The following is a 16,236-nucleotide window of genomic DNA, read 5'->3' on the forward strand; positions in this document are numbered from 1 at the left end:
TTGACCTCAAATTTTACACACAAGTCATAATTGATATTACGGACCTACTCCAACTACCGAAATCGGAATCCAACCCGATATCAAAAAGTTAACTCCCGATCAAACTCTCCAAAACCTTCAAATTTCTAACGTTCGTCAAATGATCTCAAAACGACCTACAGACTTCAAAATACACATCCGGACGCGCTCCTAATATGAGAATCACCATACGGAGCTATTATCGGACCGCAATTCAATAAATTATAAGGTTGGTCATGCAATTAACCGACGATGGGTGCAGTAGCTGTTACGCTACGTTTGTGTGACCGCTGTACAAGTGTCCGGTCAAGTTGTAAGACACTGTTTTGAGTGGGAACCATTTAAAGGAGATGGAGGCGGAGACATATAAACGGAAAAAAGTGAGGATATTTTTGAACTTTTGCGCTATCGTCTAGAACGGAACACAGATAAAATCTGGAAACAGGCATCTGAGAATAGCATATTCATATGAGAAAAAACTAACTTATTCATTAGCCTTATCAGTATTAGGAATTAGGTATGTTAGCAGGTTTTTTGCTGGATTAGGGACTATAAATTAGGAGTAGTGAAACAATGGGTTCAGAAGCGGGACATTCGGAGAACGTGCAACAGAGTTCGCGGTTCGTTGCAACGTGGCTGGTGGGAGGGGTGGTGTTAGGGTTATCGGTATTGGGTTTGAGATTTGCTTTGCCGAAGAAGAAGAAGAAGAGACCTATACGGGTATATATGGATGGATGCTTTGATATGATGCATTACGGCCATTGCAATGCTCTCCGACAAGCTAGGGCTCTCGGCGACCAATTAGTCGTCGGTGTAGTTAGCGATGCTGAAATCATTGCCAACAAAGGCCCTCCTGTCACTCCTCTTCACGAGAGGTTTGGTGTTTTTTGCGCTCTTCCTCTTACATTTTCGGATTCACATATTTCGCCTGTCATTCAAAAATATATTATGCGTGTTCAGTGTTCATTTCATCCGTGTTATGCGTCTTATTTAGATCAGCTGCTTTATCAGATTTTTTGACAAATGATTTTTGACGAATTTATTATACCCAATGAGCACTTCATTTTATGCGAATTCTGTATCTTTGAACTGACAGAAGCCATTTGCAGAGGTAGTATGCTTTAGTTTTCTTAATGATCTCAAGGAATGCTAGGCAAGTTCACTATTAACTCTTCAAATGAAACAAGAAATTACAACTCGAATACTTCAACAATCCACTGAATATTGTCCACAACTGGGTACTGATAACAACAGAACTAGGATAGAAATGCAATAACAAAGCTTAAACAAGACTTCTTCGAATCAACTCAGTTCTTCAGCTGAAATCCACACCTCGAGTAACCCATACCTGAAGGATAGTCAAATTGGAGCTAATCACGTAACCAGTTTCATGATAAGAAGGAGAATTGAGTGAGAAGGGAAGAATTAGAACGTATTAGGAAGAAGAGAAGAAGAGAGATCAGATTGAGAAATTGGGGAAAGAGAAGAGAGAGAGAGTATGGGAGAGCACGATTACAGAAACATACCAGCTATGTTCCATGCATCCCACACCGAATTCAGAAGTATTTATACCTCCATCAGTTTGCATCTTAACCGTCCATTGTAATCAATCTCAATTGTCTCTACTTTTTAACTAACCTCCTGCGAAGTCAAATTACTGGTAATTATCCCTCTAATTACTGTACGAAGGACGTCGCACCACTTCATTTTTTTAGTTCTTTCCCATTTCCAATCCCAGTCATTACAGTTTGGTTGCTATGCTTGAGTGTTACTCTCTATTTTTTCTCTTTGATTGATTGGTGAGCTAATTCTTAAAGCTCTACTAGGATGCGAATCTTTCTTCCAAAACCTTAAAGCAAAGTGGTATTTTTCCTGGGAAATCTTCTCTATATTTGGTCACTGTATAGACATGTCCTACAGTGAGAAACTGGTGAATATAATAAATAACAACAACCCAGTATAATCCCACTAGTGGGGTCTGGGGAGGGTAGTGTGTACGCAGACCTTACCCCTACCCTGGGGTAGAGAGGCTGTTTCCAATAGACCCTCGGCATCCTTCCCTCCAAGAACTCCCCACCTTGCTCTTGGGGTGACTCGAACTCACAACCTCTTGGTTGGAAGTGGAGGGTGCTTACCATCAGAGCAACCCACAGGTTTTTTGGGTTACAGAAACAAGGCTCTATAGAGTGTTTTTTGGGCGAGGATGGGTTTTCTGGGTTACAGAAACAAGGCTCTATACAGTGTTCAACTACCTAAGAAGAGACCTCAGATCAAGGTGAAGTTTGGCCAAGGGCGGCTCAAACACATTTGTGGCCTAAAGCCAAAGTTTAATGTGAGGCCTAATTTTTAACAAAAAATGTTATAATATATATTTTTATTTGAAGTCTATTCTTTAGATTTTTAAGATGCAAAGTTGTTTATAATATTTTTATAATTAATTTTTTCAAATAATTCCTTTTCAACTAATATAGCCAGCCCATTTAATTTTTTCAAATAATTCTTCACTTGAGACATTATCGATCTTAGCTAAGATTTTATCAATTTTAATTTTGAAAAACTTCTTTCATTGAGGCAACTATTATAGGAACTGGTAATATTATTCTATAAGCAACATAAGCATTTGGAAAAGAAAAGTCTTTTTATTTGATTGGGTATATCGATTAGAGTAATATCTTCTTCTTGTACTATTTTCTTGTCAAATCAATTCCAGTTCACACGTTAACTGTTCATACTAGCCATTTTTAAGTAAGCCAAATAGTTACTTTATTTACATAGCTAAAAAATGTCTTTCCTTTTATATCAGGACGTCTACTTTTGTACTAAAAGTACTAAATATTATTTTTTAAATACCTATAAACCTATTATTTCTAAAAAATGGGCCTCCCAAACTTAGGGGCCTAAGGCACAAGCCTTATTAAATACAACATTAGAGGCGACCCTGAGTTTGGCTTTCAGGATATCGTGATTTGATTATTGTGGCAAACAGTTGGTTAGTTACCTTTTAAAAGAACAGTTATCTCAGCTCTGAACACCATTTCCACCAGAAGTTTCCTAATCAACTGATGGCTTCATTCCTTCATATTGCTTTTTGTCTGATACCATTGTCCTTGAGAGAATCAAAGGCATTTAACAAATAAAATCATGACCATTAGATCTCATTTCACTGTGCTTGGCTGTGATTATTATTATTGTTTTATCTGTTACTTGGATAGATTTTAATTAAAAGAATTTACTCAGTTTCGTGCTTGTTGATTTTTCCTAGGATGATTATGGTCGGTGCTGTTAAGTGGGTGGATGAAGTCATCTCTGATGCCCCCTATGCTATTACTGAAGATTTTATGAGGAAACTATTTGATGAGTATAACATAGACTATATCATTCATGGGGATGACCCTTGTCTTCTTCCCGATGGCACTGATGCTTATGCCCTTGCTAAGAAGGTTGGTCGCTATAAGCAGATCAAGCGTACAGAAGGAGTTTCAAGCACTGATATAGTCGGTATGTATGTTCTCTTGATTCATTTTCAGTGAAAACCTCCTCTTTCAAAACATAGTTGGGCATTTGTGTGTGGTGGAATGGCTACTTTATTGTTTCTTGGGCTGCTGGGCAGCATCCTATCATTTGCTATTTCTACTAGCTAGTGTGCTGATGTACAGATGTTTTGGCATTTGTTAATATTCAAAAGCTAAAAATTCAATTATTGAATTGCAAGAGCTTATAGGTGCTACTTATTGTTTGTGTATGTTTCATAAATATGCCATGCAGGTCGAATGCTTCTTTGTGTGAGAGAAAGGTCCACTGGTGACTCCCCCAGTCATGCATCCTTGCAGAGACAATTTAGCCATGGTCACAGCCAAAAATCTGAAGATGGTGGTGCTAGGAGCGAAACACGCGTATCTCATTTTCTTCCTACGTCTCGTAGAATTGTACAATTTTCCAATTCAAAGGTGAGCCTCTTGCATTTTAACTTTCTCTAGTGGTAAATTTATTGCACACAAAGCAAGAAGCAAAACTTTTAGGATTTGGCTAGTTGTTCTTCATAAAGTGATTGTCATCAATGTGTGGACTCTTTTAAGTTTTCCTTACAAAAAAAGAAAAAAGAAGAGTTTTGAGTTAATATCTGTGTAGTAAAAGCAAAAGAGACTCTCAGATTGTAAACACTAAACTGTCACAAGTTTAAGATTTCATCTCGCCTCGTGGGTGATTTGGGACAAGGGAGGAGATCACTAGACAATTGAGCAGTGAAAGAATAGTAATGTTTTCGGACTTTCTTATGTTTCATTGCTAAAAGGCTCTCAAAACTGGGAGGCTTTGAAGTAATTTTGTGTAAGGGTGCTGAGTAGGTTAAGGGAAGAAAAATAAAAGAGAGAATTCATGGGGTTCTGAGGTTGTGAATAGTATCCGAGAGCAGTAAAAGTTATGGTGTTAGTGGCTGGTTTTTTTGTTATCAGTTGAGGAATTGCTTGATGGAAGGAGAACTTTGTGGTGGTGATGAAGAAATAAATTCTGAACAGTAGTCCCCCCTCCCTCCCTCCCCCCCCCCCCCCACCCAAACAAAACAAAACAAAAAACCAAGAAGAGGCAAGAAACAGGGGAAGGTCTAGGAATTAGCGACTATAACAAAAGAAAAAGAAAGAAGGCAAGGTCTAGGAAGCTACCTAGAATTCCTTAGGAATAAGCCACCTAGGTAAGATTATGTGATGTCTCGTCAAAAGTAGTGCTGAAGTTATTGATTTTCCACCAGTTAATTGAGAAAAAAACATACAGACGATTGGAACAACTCTTATCCTATTCCGATTACTACAGGCTCCCAAGATGTGGCCTAGTGGACAATAAAGTTGGAATGGATTATGGGAGAATAGGTTTCAAATCCCGGTAGAGGCAAAAATGATAGGCGGTTTCTCTCCATCCGTCTAAGTATTGGTGGGCAGAGTGTTCCTAGTTCCTGTGATGATGGGAGGTAGTGGGTACCCGATGGATTAGCCTCGATGTTTGCAAGTTAGCCCCGAGACCACCATTGTCGGGAAAAAACACAAGATAGAAAAAACAACTAATGAACTAAATAACAAAGTTTAAGATATACTGATTCTTGAGCTCAATACGAGATACTAAACTCCAAATATCCTGGACTTCTTTTGGAGAGGTAAAGTGTAACTTTTATGATGAAAACCAGCAAAAAGGAAATGCTGGCAATCAGTTACAACCAAAATGTGGTAACATTACAAGTTTCTAATGTGCTAAGAAAATCAGCAATTTCATGAATATCATTTACATTTAGAGCAGGCCATGTTGCACCAACACCTAAGCAAAAAGAGAAAAAGAAAGAAAAAAGAAAAGAAGCACCTGGTCATAAGATTAATTACTTTGCCTTTCTTGCTTTAAAAAGTTCTAGTATTCTTCCTTCAAATAACCACCAAACTATACAGCAGGAATTGTACACTCGATGTCAGAAGAAGCCCTATGCGAATCATTTCTGCACCACCCTTGTAGAAGTTGTAGAGTAGCCCCGAACATGGCCCATATGTTTCCCAGTGTGTTGAGTAACAAATCCCCGATCTGGCTAGTGATTCTTTTTTTGAAATGGGAGATCCGGCTAGTGATTCTGCAATAAAGGAAGAGGTGATTTCTGTTTCTTAATGGCTCCCCACATAGGCTGCATCTGTCACACATGTTGTAGGCCCCTTTTCTGGATATTGCTTCAGGTTAAACATGCCTCATTTTCTACTATCCTAGAAAACCCTTAACATGTATGGGGCTTTATTTTCCCATATATCCTGGACTTTGTATGCTTGGTATACACTGGACTTAAATTGCATCTTGAATAAGTAAAATAATTCCAATACCTGAATGTGAACCCACCAAAACATGATTCCGATTTTGGTCCAGAAATAATTTAGGAAGTTCTCTTTCTCATCCACTTTCATTCCTCATCATTCTCCCTCACATTGGAGAAAGCTAAAACTCGAGTTTTATAATGCTGCAATTTGATTATCCATAAACTTTGAGATTTTACTTTGCTAAGTTGAAATATTTTAACCCTTTCTCCATGTCGGTTATCTGGGAATGGAAAAGAGACTTGTCAATTAGCGGATAAGTTACTTTCTCTAAATTCCAATTTGTTAGTTGACCTTTAATATATTTTTTGGGATCTAATTTCAAGGTAACAACTTTTTCTACCTTTTGTTAGCAACTAAAAAAGCGTCTGCTTTTAATTGAGTTTAGGATAGGTCTTGTTTCCTGTTGAGGTTGTTCTCATGCTCTACTAGCATGTTTAACTTTTTCAGCCACGACTTAGTTGAGCAAAGTTGTTCTTCTTCCCATTGGTTGTGTTCAGTACAAGAGAGTGGTTTAATTGATTGCCAAATTTTAGAATCAATGAAGACTTTATAATCTGATAAATGTTGATGCTCATGTATCGCATTAGTAGTTTTCTTTTGATCCAGCTAGCTTATACCTTGACTCCTTCAAGATAGGGGTGATTAATATGAGCTACCAACATACCACTAGTGTACACGATTAGACAAGTATCATATGATGAGTATAATCATAGTTCCCACGAGGATTTTATTTAATTAGCCGACGATCAGGTTAAACCTAATTATCAAGAAAAAACTAGTTTGATTTGAAGAAATGATGATTAAACTAAATTTAAGAAAAAAAGGACAGCCCGGTGCACTAAGCTCCCGCTATGCGTGGGGTCTGGGGAAGGGCTGGACCACAAGAGTCTATCGTACGCAGCATTAACCTGCATTTTTGCAAGAGTTTCCACGGCTCGAACCCGTGACCTTCTGGTCACATGACAACAACTTTATCAGTTACGCCAAGGCTCCCCTTCAGAAATTTAAGAAAATAAAAAACTGAAGTGCTCAAACATCTTAGGAATTTGATAGTAAAAAAGCCTAGAGCTATGGGTTCCCTTGACAATCCCGTTATTATTCTATCTCAAAATAAATTGATTAGCAAGTGCTATTAACCTACCGCATCTTTGCTCAGAATAATCTTCTGAATTCTTATTCGTCTACTCAAATTAACATAGTCGCTATATTTCTATGAGAAACACGTTATAGATCCCTGCATTCATAAGTTATGTAAGGTAAGCAAGTATAATTTTTTTACCCATGAATCAAGCCCCTACTGCATAGGTTCATGGACTTACAATATTCAATGCAGCAACCGTATCTCTTTTTCAAGTTTTTAGGATCCGTAAGTAGAATTCAATTTGCAATCATCCCATCAAACGATAAAGCACGAGGTTGAATGAATAACCCATGAAAGCAAAAGCAGTTTTTTTGAAATTAAGATTCAAACCACTATGTTCATGTCAATATCCCCATAACCTAGAACAAGGTGTTTAGCCACTCTTAGCATAGAGACGGCGCAATTTTATCAAAAGAACAAAACAACAAAATCAAGAAGAAACAAAGAGAGAGAAGAAAAGACACTGTAAAAACCTCTAATTCTCCACTGAGTAGCCTCCAAGGTTCTCAAACATCTGATATAAACCTGCTGAAGAAAGCCCCACTATTTATAATTTTACATCAAAGAAAAGAAAATTATGAAATGACCCTAAATGAAAAATCACCCGGACAGCCCAGGTGTGTCAGGCCACCTTCAGCATGCCACACTGTGAATTGATTTTGTGTGTTTGTTTCCATCACTTCGTTTTGAATCTTGTCTTATTTCGGTGCATCTTTTCCATTTTTGCCTATGTCACTGGGCTTCATTTTGTGCTAATTTGATGCCGAAGCTTGCATATTCATCACACTCCAATTGTTAGCTTCTAACAGCACAAATTCGCAAAATTAAGCCTTTAAACATTACAAACAGATGCAAAATTAAGTCAAATGAGGGAAAATATGGCAAATTTATGAATCGATTTGAATTATGATTTAACCATCAGTGCATGATCTGTCTTACATTTAGTTTATGGATCTTTTAGGAAAACCTGTTGTCCTTTCAACACATCTTGCTGTTGTCTGTTCTTTTTTTTTTTTTGGTTCTATGTTGCTGCTATGAAGTACATTTGTTGCTTATAATGTTGTCGAGCGGTTTGTGTAGGGAGCTGGACCTGGTGCTCGCATAGTTTATATTGATGGTGCTTTTGATCTCTTTCATGCTGGACATGTAGAGGTAAGTAATCTGGCTTAGAACCTACAAAAATAAGGATGCTTGTATTTTAAAGAATCATATAAAAAAGTAAACAAATGTAGTTTCCTTTAATAACTTTAGTTTATGGTTGAAATGATCCACAACACTCAACATGGTATCATAGTTCATAGATGCCACAATTTTCATGTTTTTTGTGGAAAAAGAAAATGGCTGCGAGAGAAGAGATTCTCTTGAAGATCAAAGGAATAAATATGTTCTTACCTAATAGCTTGTGCTTTTAGACATTTTTTCCATAGATCTCAGCAGAAGTTTTGCAACTGTTTTGATTCATCTAATATGTAAAAGACCATTGCTGCAAAAATGTGGGAATTCCCACCTTTTGCCGAGTATCTCAATCTTAACTTTCTTCAGAGCCGCTTGGACAACTTTTGGAAAATCTTTTTTGAAAGAACTTCTGGAGAAAAAGTTAATGCAAAAAGAAACGTGTTTGGACAGTTTTCTGCAAAAAGAAATGTGTTTGGACTGTTGTAGTTTTTTGAAGATTTGTAAGTGTTTCTGGTTGAAAGTTGAACTTTTCTTCAAAGAATTGCTGATACGTATTCTTCAATGCATCATCTTTGAATAAGTTTTTTCATGATCATAAACAAACTTTTCACAAAAAGCTGCATCTTGTTTTCCCTTGTCGTATTTCTTATTCCTGCTTATTAGTCTTTTTTGTGTTATGTCTAATGTGAAGCTTAAGATGTTAGAGACAAAGCACTTTTATTTTACTTAATTATGCCTGCAACACACCCCTCACGTGCGGGCTTGATTCTTTTTGATGAGCCAAACACGTGGAAATTCTTTTTGATAATGGGTAGCGGTGAGATCGAATTCTGGATCCTTGCCTGCTCTGATACCATTTTGAATTGTGTGACCATCTTATCTAAAAGTTTAAGCTGTTAAAGTAAACACACTTTTATTTACTTAATTATGTCTTCAACATAATGCATGCATCAGAGTGTAGATTCATTTCTCACTTTTGTGGTTATCTTTAGATACTAAGGCTTGCTCGAGGACTTGGAGACTTTCTACTTGTTGGCATTCATACTGATCAAACTGTAAGGTATGAGTCCCTAAAGAATTGTGCTAATCCATAGGCAGTACTTGAGGTTGTTGTGGATAAAGCAGCATGTGCTCTAATACTTAGAATGTTTGCTGGCTGCAAGCTCGATTATCTTTGTCATAACGAAATATGCTTAGTTATTTTGCAAGTTCGGTCAAAGAACTCATATTTCATTCCGTATTGTCTTTTACAGTGCCAATAGAGGTGTGCACCGTCCAATTATGAATCTTCATGAAAGGAGCTTAAGTGTTTTGGCTTGCCGCTACGCCGATGAAGTGATTATTGGTGCTCCATGGGAGGTGTCAAAAGATATGGTAATCGCTACTAACATGGACACTGTTGACAAAATTGTTTCTAACATTATTGTTGCTATTTTTACTGTCTACTTCTCAGTTCTCCTACAATCTCATTATTGATGGTGGTCCAAGAGAAAGGATGCTACAATCTTATATGATAGCAAGGATTCACAACATTTTTACTATGACATATCTCATCTTTGGAGCCAAACAGTAATTGACATTAATGAAATACCACAACACCTGCGTTGACTCTCTGAATGTTATTTATAAATCAAGATGACTTATAGCTTTCTTAGTTTTCATGGAAATCAGATTGATGATAGCTACTATATTAGGAATCATTTCCAGATTATAACTTAATCACTGATGGTGATATGATATTTTCTAGGGAGATATACGGCCCAACACAACACATTGCACCCATGTAGCTATATTTTTCAGTTTACACCCGCATGGCCAATACTTTTTCTGCAACATAAATTATTATACAATATTTTTACCCCTGTATAAGCAATGTATCTACCTTGTATAAAAATGTATAGTAATGTATAAACATGTTTCAACCTTGTATAGAAGTGTGTAACAATGTTTAAAGTGTCTAAAATTGTTAGCTACAGTTACGAACTCCTTATGTGATTTTCAGTTGCAATTTTCGTTCGTAATCAGTCCAAATGTCCACCAAATGACTTTCAAATTTTGTAGACAACCTCTTTAGACTATTTTCAACCGGTCTAAATAACACCCACTTCGAATTTCTCACAAAAATCATATTTGAAATTCAAACACACTTCTTCAAGCTTGTTCAACAATGGTGGGTTACCTTTCTAATATGATTTTTACCACCCAAATCTTGCAAAATCAGTTTCTAACCATGATTTGAGCTCCAAAAGACAAAAACAACAACAGACCCAGTGAAATCCCACAAGTGGGGTCTGGGGAGAGTAACTTACCCCTACCCTGGGGAGGTAGAGATTCTGTTTCCGAAAGTCCCTCGGCTCGAGAGGATGAATAGAAAACAATCAAATATCAACAACAATAGCCAGAAAAATGATAACAACAATGTAAGAACTGGAAAAAAATAGATGGAAGAATGCAATAGCACTAGCAATAGCAATAAGCAGTAACCACGACAAGATACTTAGAAAACCGAAGCGGAAGATAGCAAGAAATAGCTGTAATACTAGCAATCTAGGAACAACGACAAGATACAACCAGACTAGCCCTATACGACTCGGTAATGATCTGAAAAACGCCTGACTACCTGCTACCCTTCTACTCTAATTCTCGACCTCCACACCCTGTTATCAAGCGCAATGTCCTCAGTAAGCTGAAGTCGCGCCATGTCATGCCTGATCACCTCTCCCCAATACTTCTTAGACCGCCCTCTTCCTCTTCTCGTACCCGCCAAAGTCAACCGTTCACACCTCCTAACTGGGGCATCTAGGCTTCTCCCCCGAACCATCTAAGCCTCGCTTCCCGCATCTTGTCCATGTAGGCCACGCCCACCGTTGCCCGAATATCCTCATTCCTAACCTTATTCAACCTAGTGTGCACTCACATCCATCTCAACATCCTCATTTCAGTTACGTTCATCTTCTGGACATGGGAGTTCTTGACTGGCCAGCACTCATTTCCATACAACACAGTCGGTCTAACCACCGTTTTGTAAAACTTACCTTTTAGTTTTGGTGGCACATTCTTGTCGCACAAGACGCCGGATGCTAACCTCCACTTCATCCACCCCGCCCCTATATGGTGTGTGACATCCTCGTCAATCTCTCCATTCCCTTGGATAACTGACCCAAGATACTTGAAACTTCCTCTCTTGGGGATGGCTTGTGAGTCAAGCCTCACGTCCACATCCGCTCCCCCTGTCACGTCGTTGAACTTGCACTCTAAGTATTCTGTTTTAGTCCTGCTCAACCTGGAGCTCCAAAAGACAACAAAAAATTAATTCGAGTTTGTCAATTAACCATCAATAGGACTCACAGTTTGTGTTTCCCAATTGGTTCTGTGGTGGAGAAGAAAAGCAGGGGGGGAGAGGGATGGGGAGTTTGATAGACTAATGGGTGGAAAGTTTTAACACATTATATACAGAATATGCTAAAACAAGTAACAAACTAAGGAATGTGCTAAAAGCTGAAGTAAGGACACCGACACCCGATATGTGTTTTGATGTAATTATCTCTGTTTTCTACTTAATGGTGGCTTTTGTCTTGTAGCTTCCTAGTTACTGTTTCCTGAAACATATCTGATTAAACTCAGATTGTATCTTTACTAAATATAACAGCTCAAAGATCCCAACATGTCGGCCTTAAGCTTTTTAATTCTGACTTTCAGAAATATGCTCGTATGGACAGTGTATATTACTGATATGGGGGCACCCAAGGGTGTGCCTAGTGGTCAATAAAGTGGGTGAGAACTATGAGGTCTCAGGTTCAAATTCCAGCGGAGGCAAAAAACACTAGGTGATTTCTTCCTATCAATTCAAGCCTTGGTGGATAGAGTTACCTGGTACCTGGTGCTGGTGGGAGGTGGCAGGTACCTCGTGGAATTAGTCAAGGTGCGCGCAAACTGGCCCGGACACCACGGTTATTAAAAAAAAATTTACCGATATGGCTTAAATGGTAAGGGAGGCCCAGAATTCTAATAGTTTTGGGGCTCAGTTCTCCCTTTGGTAGGAAAAATTTGTATTTAGTCGTTTTCCTCATAAAAGTAACTTTGTTTGCTACTTCATTTGTTACAAAAGAGCTAAATTATACTCCTTATTGTAATTTTCCTAATAATAGGTAAACTTACTCCGCCTATCAGAAAATAAAAAGAGACTAAGTTAATCTCACTTTATCTCTTCCCCACAAAAGAAATTTATTACGTTTGTTGGCTGTTGCTTGTTATATGTATTCTTTCATAAGTCATGTTTGATTAGAGGGAATTTCAGGAGTTATTGGTATTGACTGGAATTTGCTTTGCTTCCATAAGATCTTTATTGAGCAGAGAGTTCCTTTTGGAGATAAAGAAATTAGATGCTTTATTATAAACTGTAATTTGAAAGCTAACGCTTCCCTCTCACTCTTGAGTTGATCTCATAGAGTATAATCATGTTACTCCTCATTTATCGTGTAGTGACTTTTTCTACAATTGGACACTGATGCAGATAACTACCTTCAATATCTCTTTAGTTGTTCATGGAACAGTAGCCGAGGATAATGATTTTCAGAAGGTACTCTATGGTTATAGTCTTTTACGAGAATCTTAGGTTAAAAGGTCCTTTTGTTTGTTGATCATGATGCTTTAATTTGCAGGAGAAGGGTAACCCATATGCTGTACCAATTAGTATGGGCATTTTTAAAATATTGGATAGTCCTTTAGATATTACAACGAGCACAATAATAAGGAGAATTGTGTCAAATCATGAGGCATACCAGGTTACTTCTCCTCCAATATGTACTTTTTAGTTTCTTTTATATTTATTTGAACGAGGGTTTCTGAAAACCGTCTGTTTGTTCTTCTGAGCTGTTAGCAGAATTTTTCTAATAAGTAAATAATGAAACAAAACATAGGTTCAGCCCATGCTATAATGTAGACTGTAGAGTAAGACCGTAAACTTAACTATAAAATAATATCAATCCCTCGAGATCCATCCTGAAATTCTCTCATTTTTATGATACCACAGCAATCAGTTTGATTCAGCTGGACGTTTTGCCATCCTACTTAAAATTCCTTCTTAGTCCTCTTTCTGGTTTTGTGCTTTTTGTTACAATATGAACTCTCCTTGTCACTACGTATGCGTTCTTCTTGCTGTCTCCTGGCTGTTTCAGCATCATCTCTTTGTTCTCTCCTCATATTTACCCCAAGACTCATTTCCGCCGTTCTAAACCAACATTGAGCTGACCCTTCATTCTTATTTAAGGTTCTGAGGAGTTGGCAGATCTCTTACACCACTTGCATCCTCCGTTCCTCAGGTTGCTTCTTGGTTTTGCCATCTCCTCGTATAGTTCTAGCGTCATGCTTCAAAGTACTATTGCTTTCCCAGTATTCCCCTATTTTTTTACTCCACATCTGAAGAATAGTCTCCCACTTCATTTGCCGTCCATGTTATCAAAATTTTCCTCATGTGACTCGACAACAACAAACCCAGTTCGGGTCTGGGGGGTAGTGTGTACGCAAACCTTACTTCTACCTAGTGAAGGTAAAGAGGCTGTTTCCAATAGACCTCGGCTCAATGCGCATCCGAGGAATCGAACCCTGGTCCGTGGGAGGGTACTATGATACCACTTCACCAGATGCGCTTATTTCCTCGTGTGACTCGGATATATAGTAAATCAACCAAACCACCAGCCGTGCATATATAGATATCTTCAGGAAGAAAATGGATGAATTTCTTGTTCGATCTTAGTGGTCCTAACTAGCTGTTTAGTGCTTGATGAGGTTTAAAATCCTGCGAGTGTCAAGTTTGGTGCTGAATATTGAATCATATTTTTCTTCAACCATAATGCAATTTCCTCCATTTGTTCGGATGCTTGTTGAACTGCGTCAATTTCCAGTTTCTATATTAATCTAGGCCTGTTTGCTTGGTTGAATTGAAACATGTATGTGATGTATCTAATAATGATGTATATTTGCAGAAACGAAATGATAAAAAAGCAGCTAGTGAGAGGAGGTACTATGAGGGAAAGAGTTATGTCTCTGGTGATTAGTTGACTTACAGAATCAAGAGTTATGTCTGTGGTGATTAGTTGACTTACAGAATCAAGGTAACATTGTATTTATGATGTTGGCAATTCTTCTTGACGACAGAAGAGCATTAGGTTGTGTTTTGAGTAGATTAGGAGAGAAATAAAGAATTGATAATTCTTGATCTTAGTGTATTCAATACGCATGTCTTTACTTGTATCACTATGGTTTGTTTTGGTGTTGTAATAAATTCATTAAGAGGTTTTCATTCCCATTGCCAAAAACACTACTTTTGTTTCTCTAGAAATTCAATCTTAAAAAGTACTCAATCCCTCGCATTTCTTTTGTCTGTTTCCATCAATGCTATGAAAATGAATTGTCATTATGTTGTTTATTTGCAGATGATAAATTGGTGGGGCCAGATGCTTCAGAAGATGTAACTTGTGATGCTGCCCCCTCGCTCTCTCCCTCCCTTTTTTGCCTTTTATCCTTTTGCTTTTCAACCTTTTAGTAGGTTCTTGCGTCAAACTGCACGCGAGTGCACATGACGTTCTCTAGTTTAACCGAAGCAATTTTTTGGCCAAAAACATAAAGATAGAAGTGAAATATGTCATCTTGACGTTGAGCCTTTCAGTGTATGCAAGTGGACTACTTTCTCTGATTTTTCTTTTTGCATGAAACATATGCACGTCATGCTAATGAAATACCGAATCTTCTAGAATACATCAGGTCGCGCAAAGACGGGGGCTCTCAACGTTGTACGATGGAAACTGTTCTTCAATGCCCCTATATAGATGAAGATTCGGTATAATATGCAAGTCTTTGGTGCACTCTACTTTAGCGAGGAGCAGAAAATAAACTTGTAGATGTACCTTTTTTTTTTTTTTTTTTAAAGTTTAGTAACTAATGGCTTATTTCATGATTCATGTTTCGAGAGTTAACTGACTATAGTAACGTAATAACTTTGAATTGCTTATTGGATAATTCATGATTCGAAAGTTAGGTGACTAATATGAAAAATAACAGAAATTCACGTTAAACCATCAGAAGCAGACTAAATTTAGACCTGAAGGTCACTATACACCATCAGGACAACGTGTGTAGCTAAAACTTTTGTCATCTTAAACCTGAAGGTCTGAAGTTGGACTGCATTCGAAACTTTTGACCCATGATTTCAACTTCAGATTGATGAAATTAATTATGAGACGGTTAAACTTAATTTTTTGTTGTAAATTTTGGTTATTCTTTAAATAGAGGTCTTAAATGGATATTTGTGCACTTCACCCTCTAAAACTTTAAATTGTGGTTAATTGTAAAGAGAAATTTTCAGAAATCATTATTGTTTAGTGGTTATTAACTTCCTATAGCTACCATTTACTTAATTACTTCCTATAGCTATATTTTCAGTTGTTATGGTAATATATTCGATGTATTCAAGCTATTGTATTCATGAATACAGTAGCAAAAGTCGGCGAAAAACAGGGGAGTCCAGCTATCATCTGATGTATTCATATGTATTCGCGAACTGTATTCATGAATACAGTAACGAAAATCTGCGTAAAAATAGGTCTCTCCAGTTGTTTAAAAGCGGAAAGTGAATCAATTAACGTGATACACTCCTAATATAACTCCACAAAATATAATTATAACACGCTAAATTAATTATTAATCCAGTTAATGAAAAGATTTATCAGACGACAAACACCAAAAAACAGAGCAATCTTCAGAGATTCAGTCCATCCTTTTTTTCCTGGTATCGTTAGAGGATTTTTTTCCCGCTAATATTGTTCGAGGTTCTGCTAGGAATTGATACAAGTATCTACTGAAATAGTTTGAAATTCGATTTTCTTGATGGCAAGTTTAACTGTGCTACTTCGTCATTCTGGCAAGTGGAACTTTGAGAATAACTATGTCGATTATTCGATTGATGGGATTCTGATAAAGGAGTATGCGTCGTACAATGATTTGGTTGCTTCTATTTCGAAGCAACTTGCCATAGATTTGAGGTCAAAGTCAATTAAAATTGAATAC

At 37.5% G+C, this 16,236-nt stretch overlaps 1 protein-coding gene across 4 annotated transcripts; it reads left to right on the forward strand.

Annotated features, from left to right (window-relative positions):
• Positions 1 to 270: 270 nt before the first annotated feature.
• LOC107769594 (ethanolamine-phosphate cytidylyltransferase) lies at positions 271 to 14,866 on the forward strand. 4 transcript variants are annotated; one of them, XR_001644440.2, is made up of 10 exons: positions 271 to 893; positions 3,281 to 3,516; positions 3,784 to 3,965; positions 8,077 to 8,148; positions 9,165 to 9,232; positions 9,426 to 9,546; positions 12,686 to 12,751; positions 12,834 to 12,956; positions 14,157 to 14,285; positions 14,607 to 14,866. XR_001644440.2 is itself a non-coding variant. In XM_016588816.2 (9 exons), the coding sequence occupies exons 1-9, from the start codon at positions 592 to 594 to the stop codon at positions 14,226 to 14,228; spliced, it is 1,242 nt and encodes a 413-aa protein (XP_016444302.1). In that variant the 5' UTR covers positions 271 to 591; the 3' UTR covers positions 14,229 to 14,494. The 4 variants fall into 4 exon arrangements, 2 of the variants coding, with proteins under 2 accessions (XP_016444302.1, XP_016444303.1); XM_016588816.2 differs by lacking the exon at positions 14,607 to 14,866 and having other exon boundaries at positions 14,157 to 14,494; XR_001644441.2 differs by lacking the exons at positions 12,686 to 12,751; positions 12,834 to 12,956 and having other exon boundaries at positions 14,607 to 14,744.
• Positions 14,867 to 16,236: the final 1,370 nt, after the last annotated feature.

Source organism: Nicotiana tabacum, chromosome 24 (genome assembly GCF_000715075.1).
Source record: "Nicotiana tabacum cultivar K326 chromosome 24, ASM71507v2, whole genome shotgun sequence".
Lineage (NCBI taxonomy): Eukaryota > Viridiplantae > Streptophyta > Magnoliopsida > Solanales > Solanaceae > Nicotiana > Nicotiana tabacum.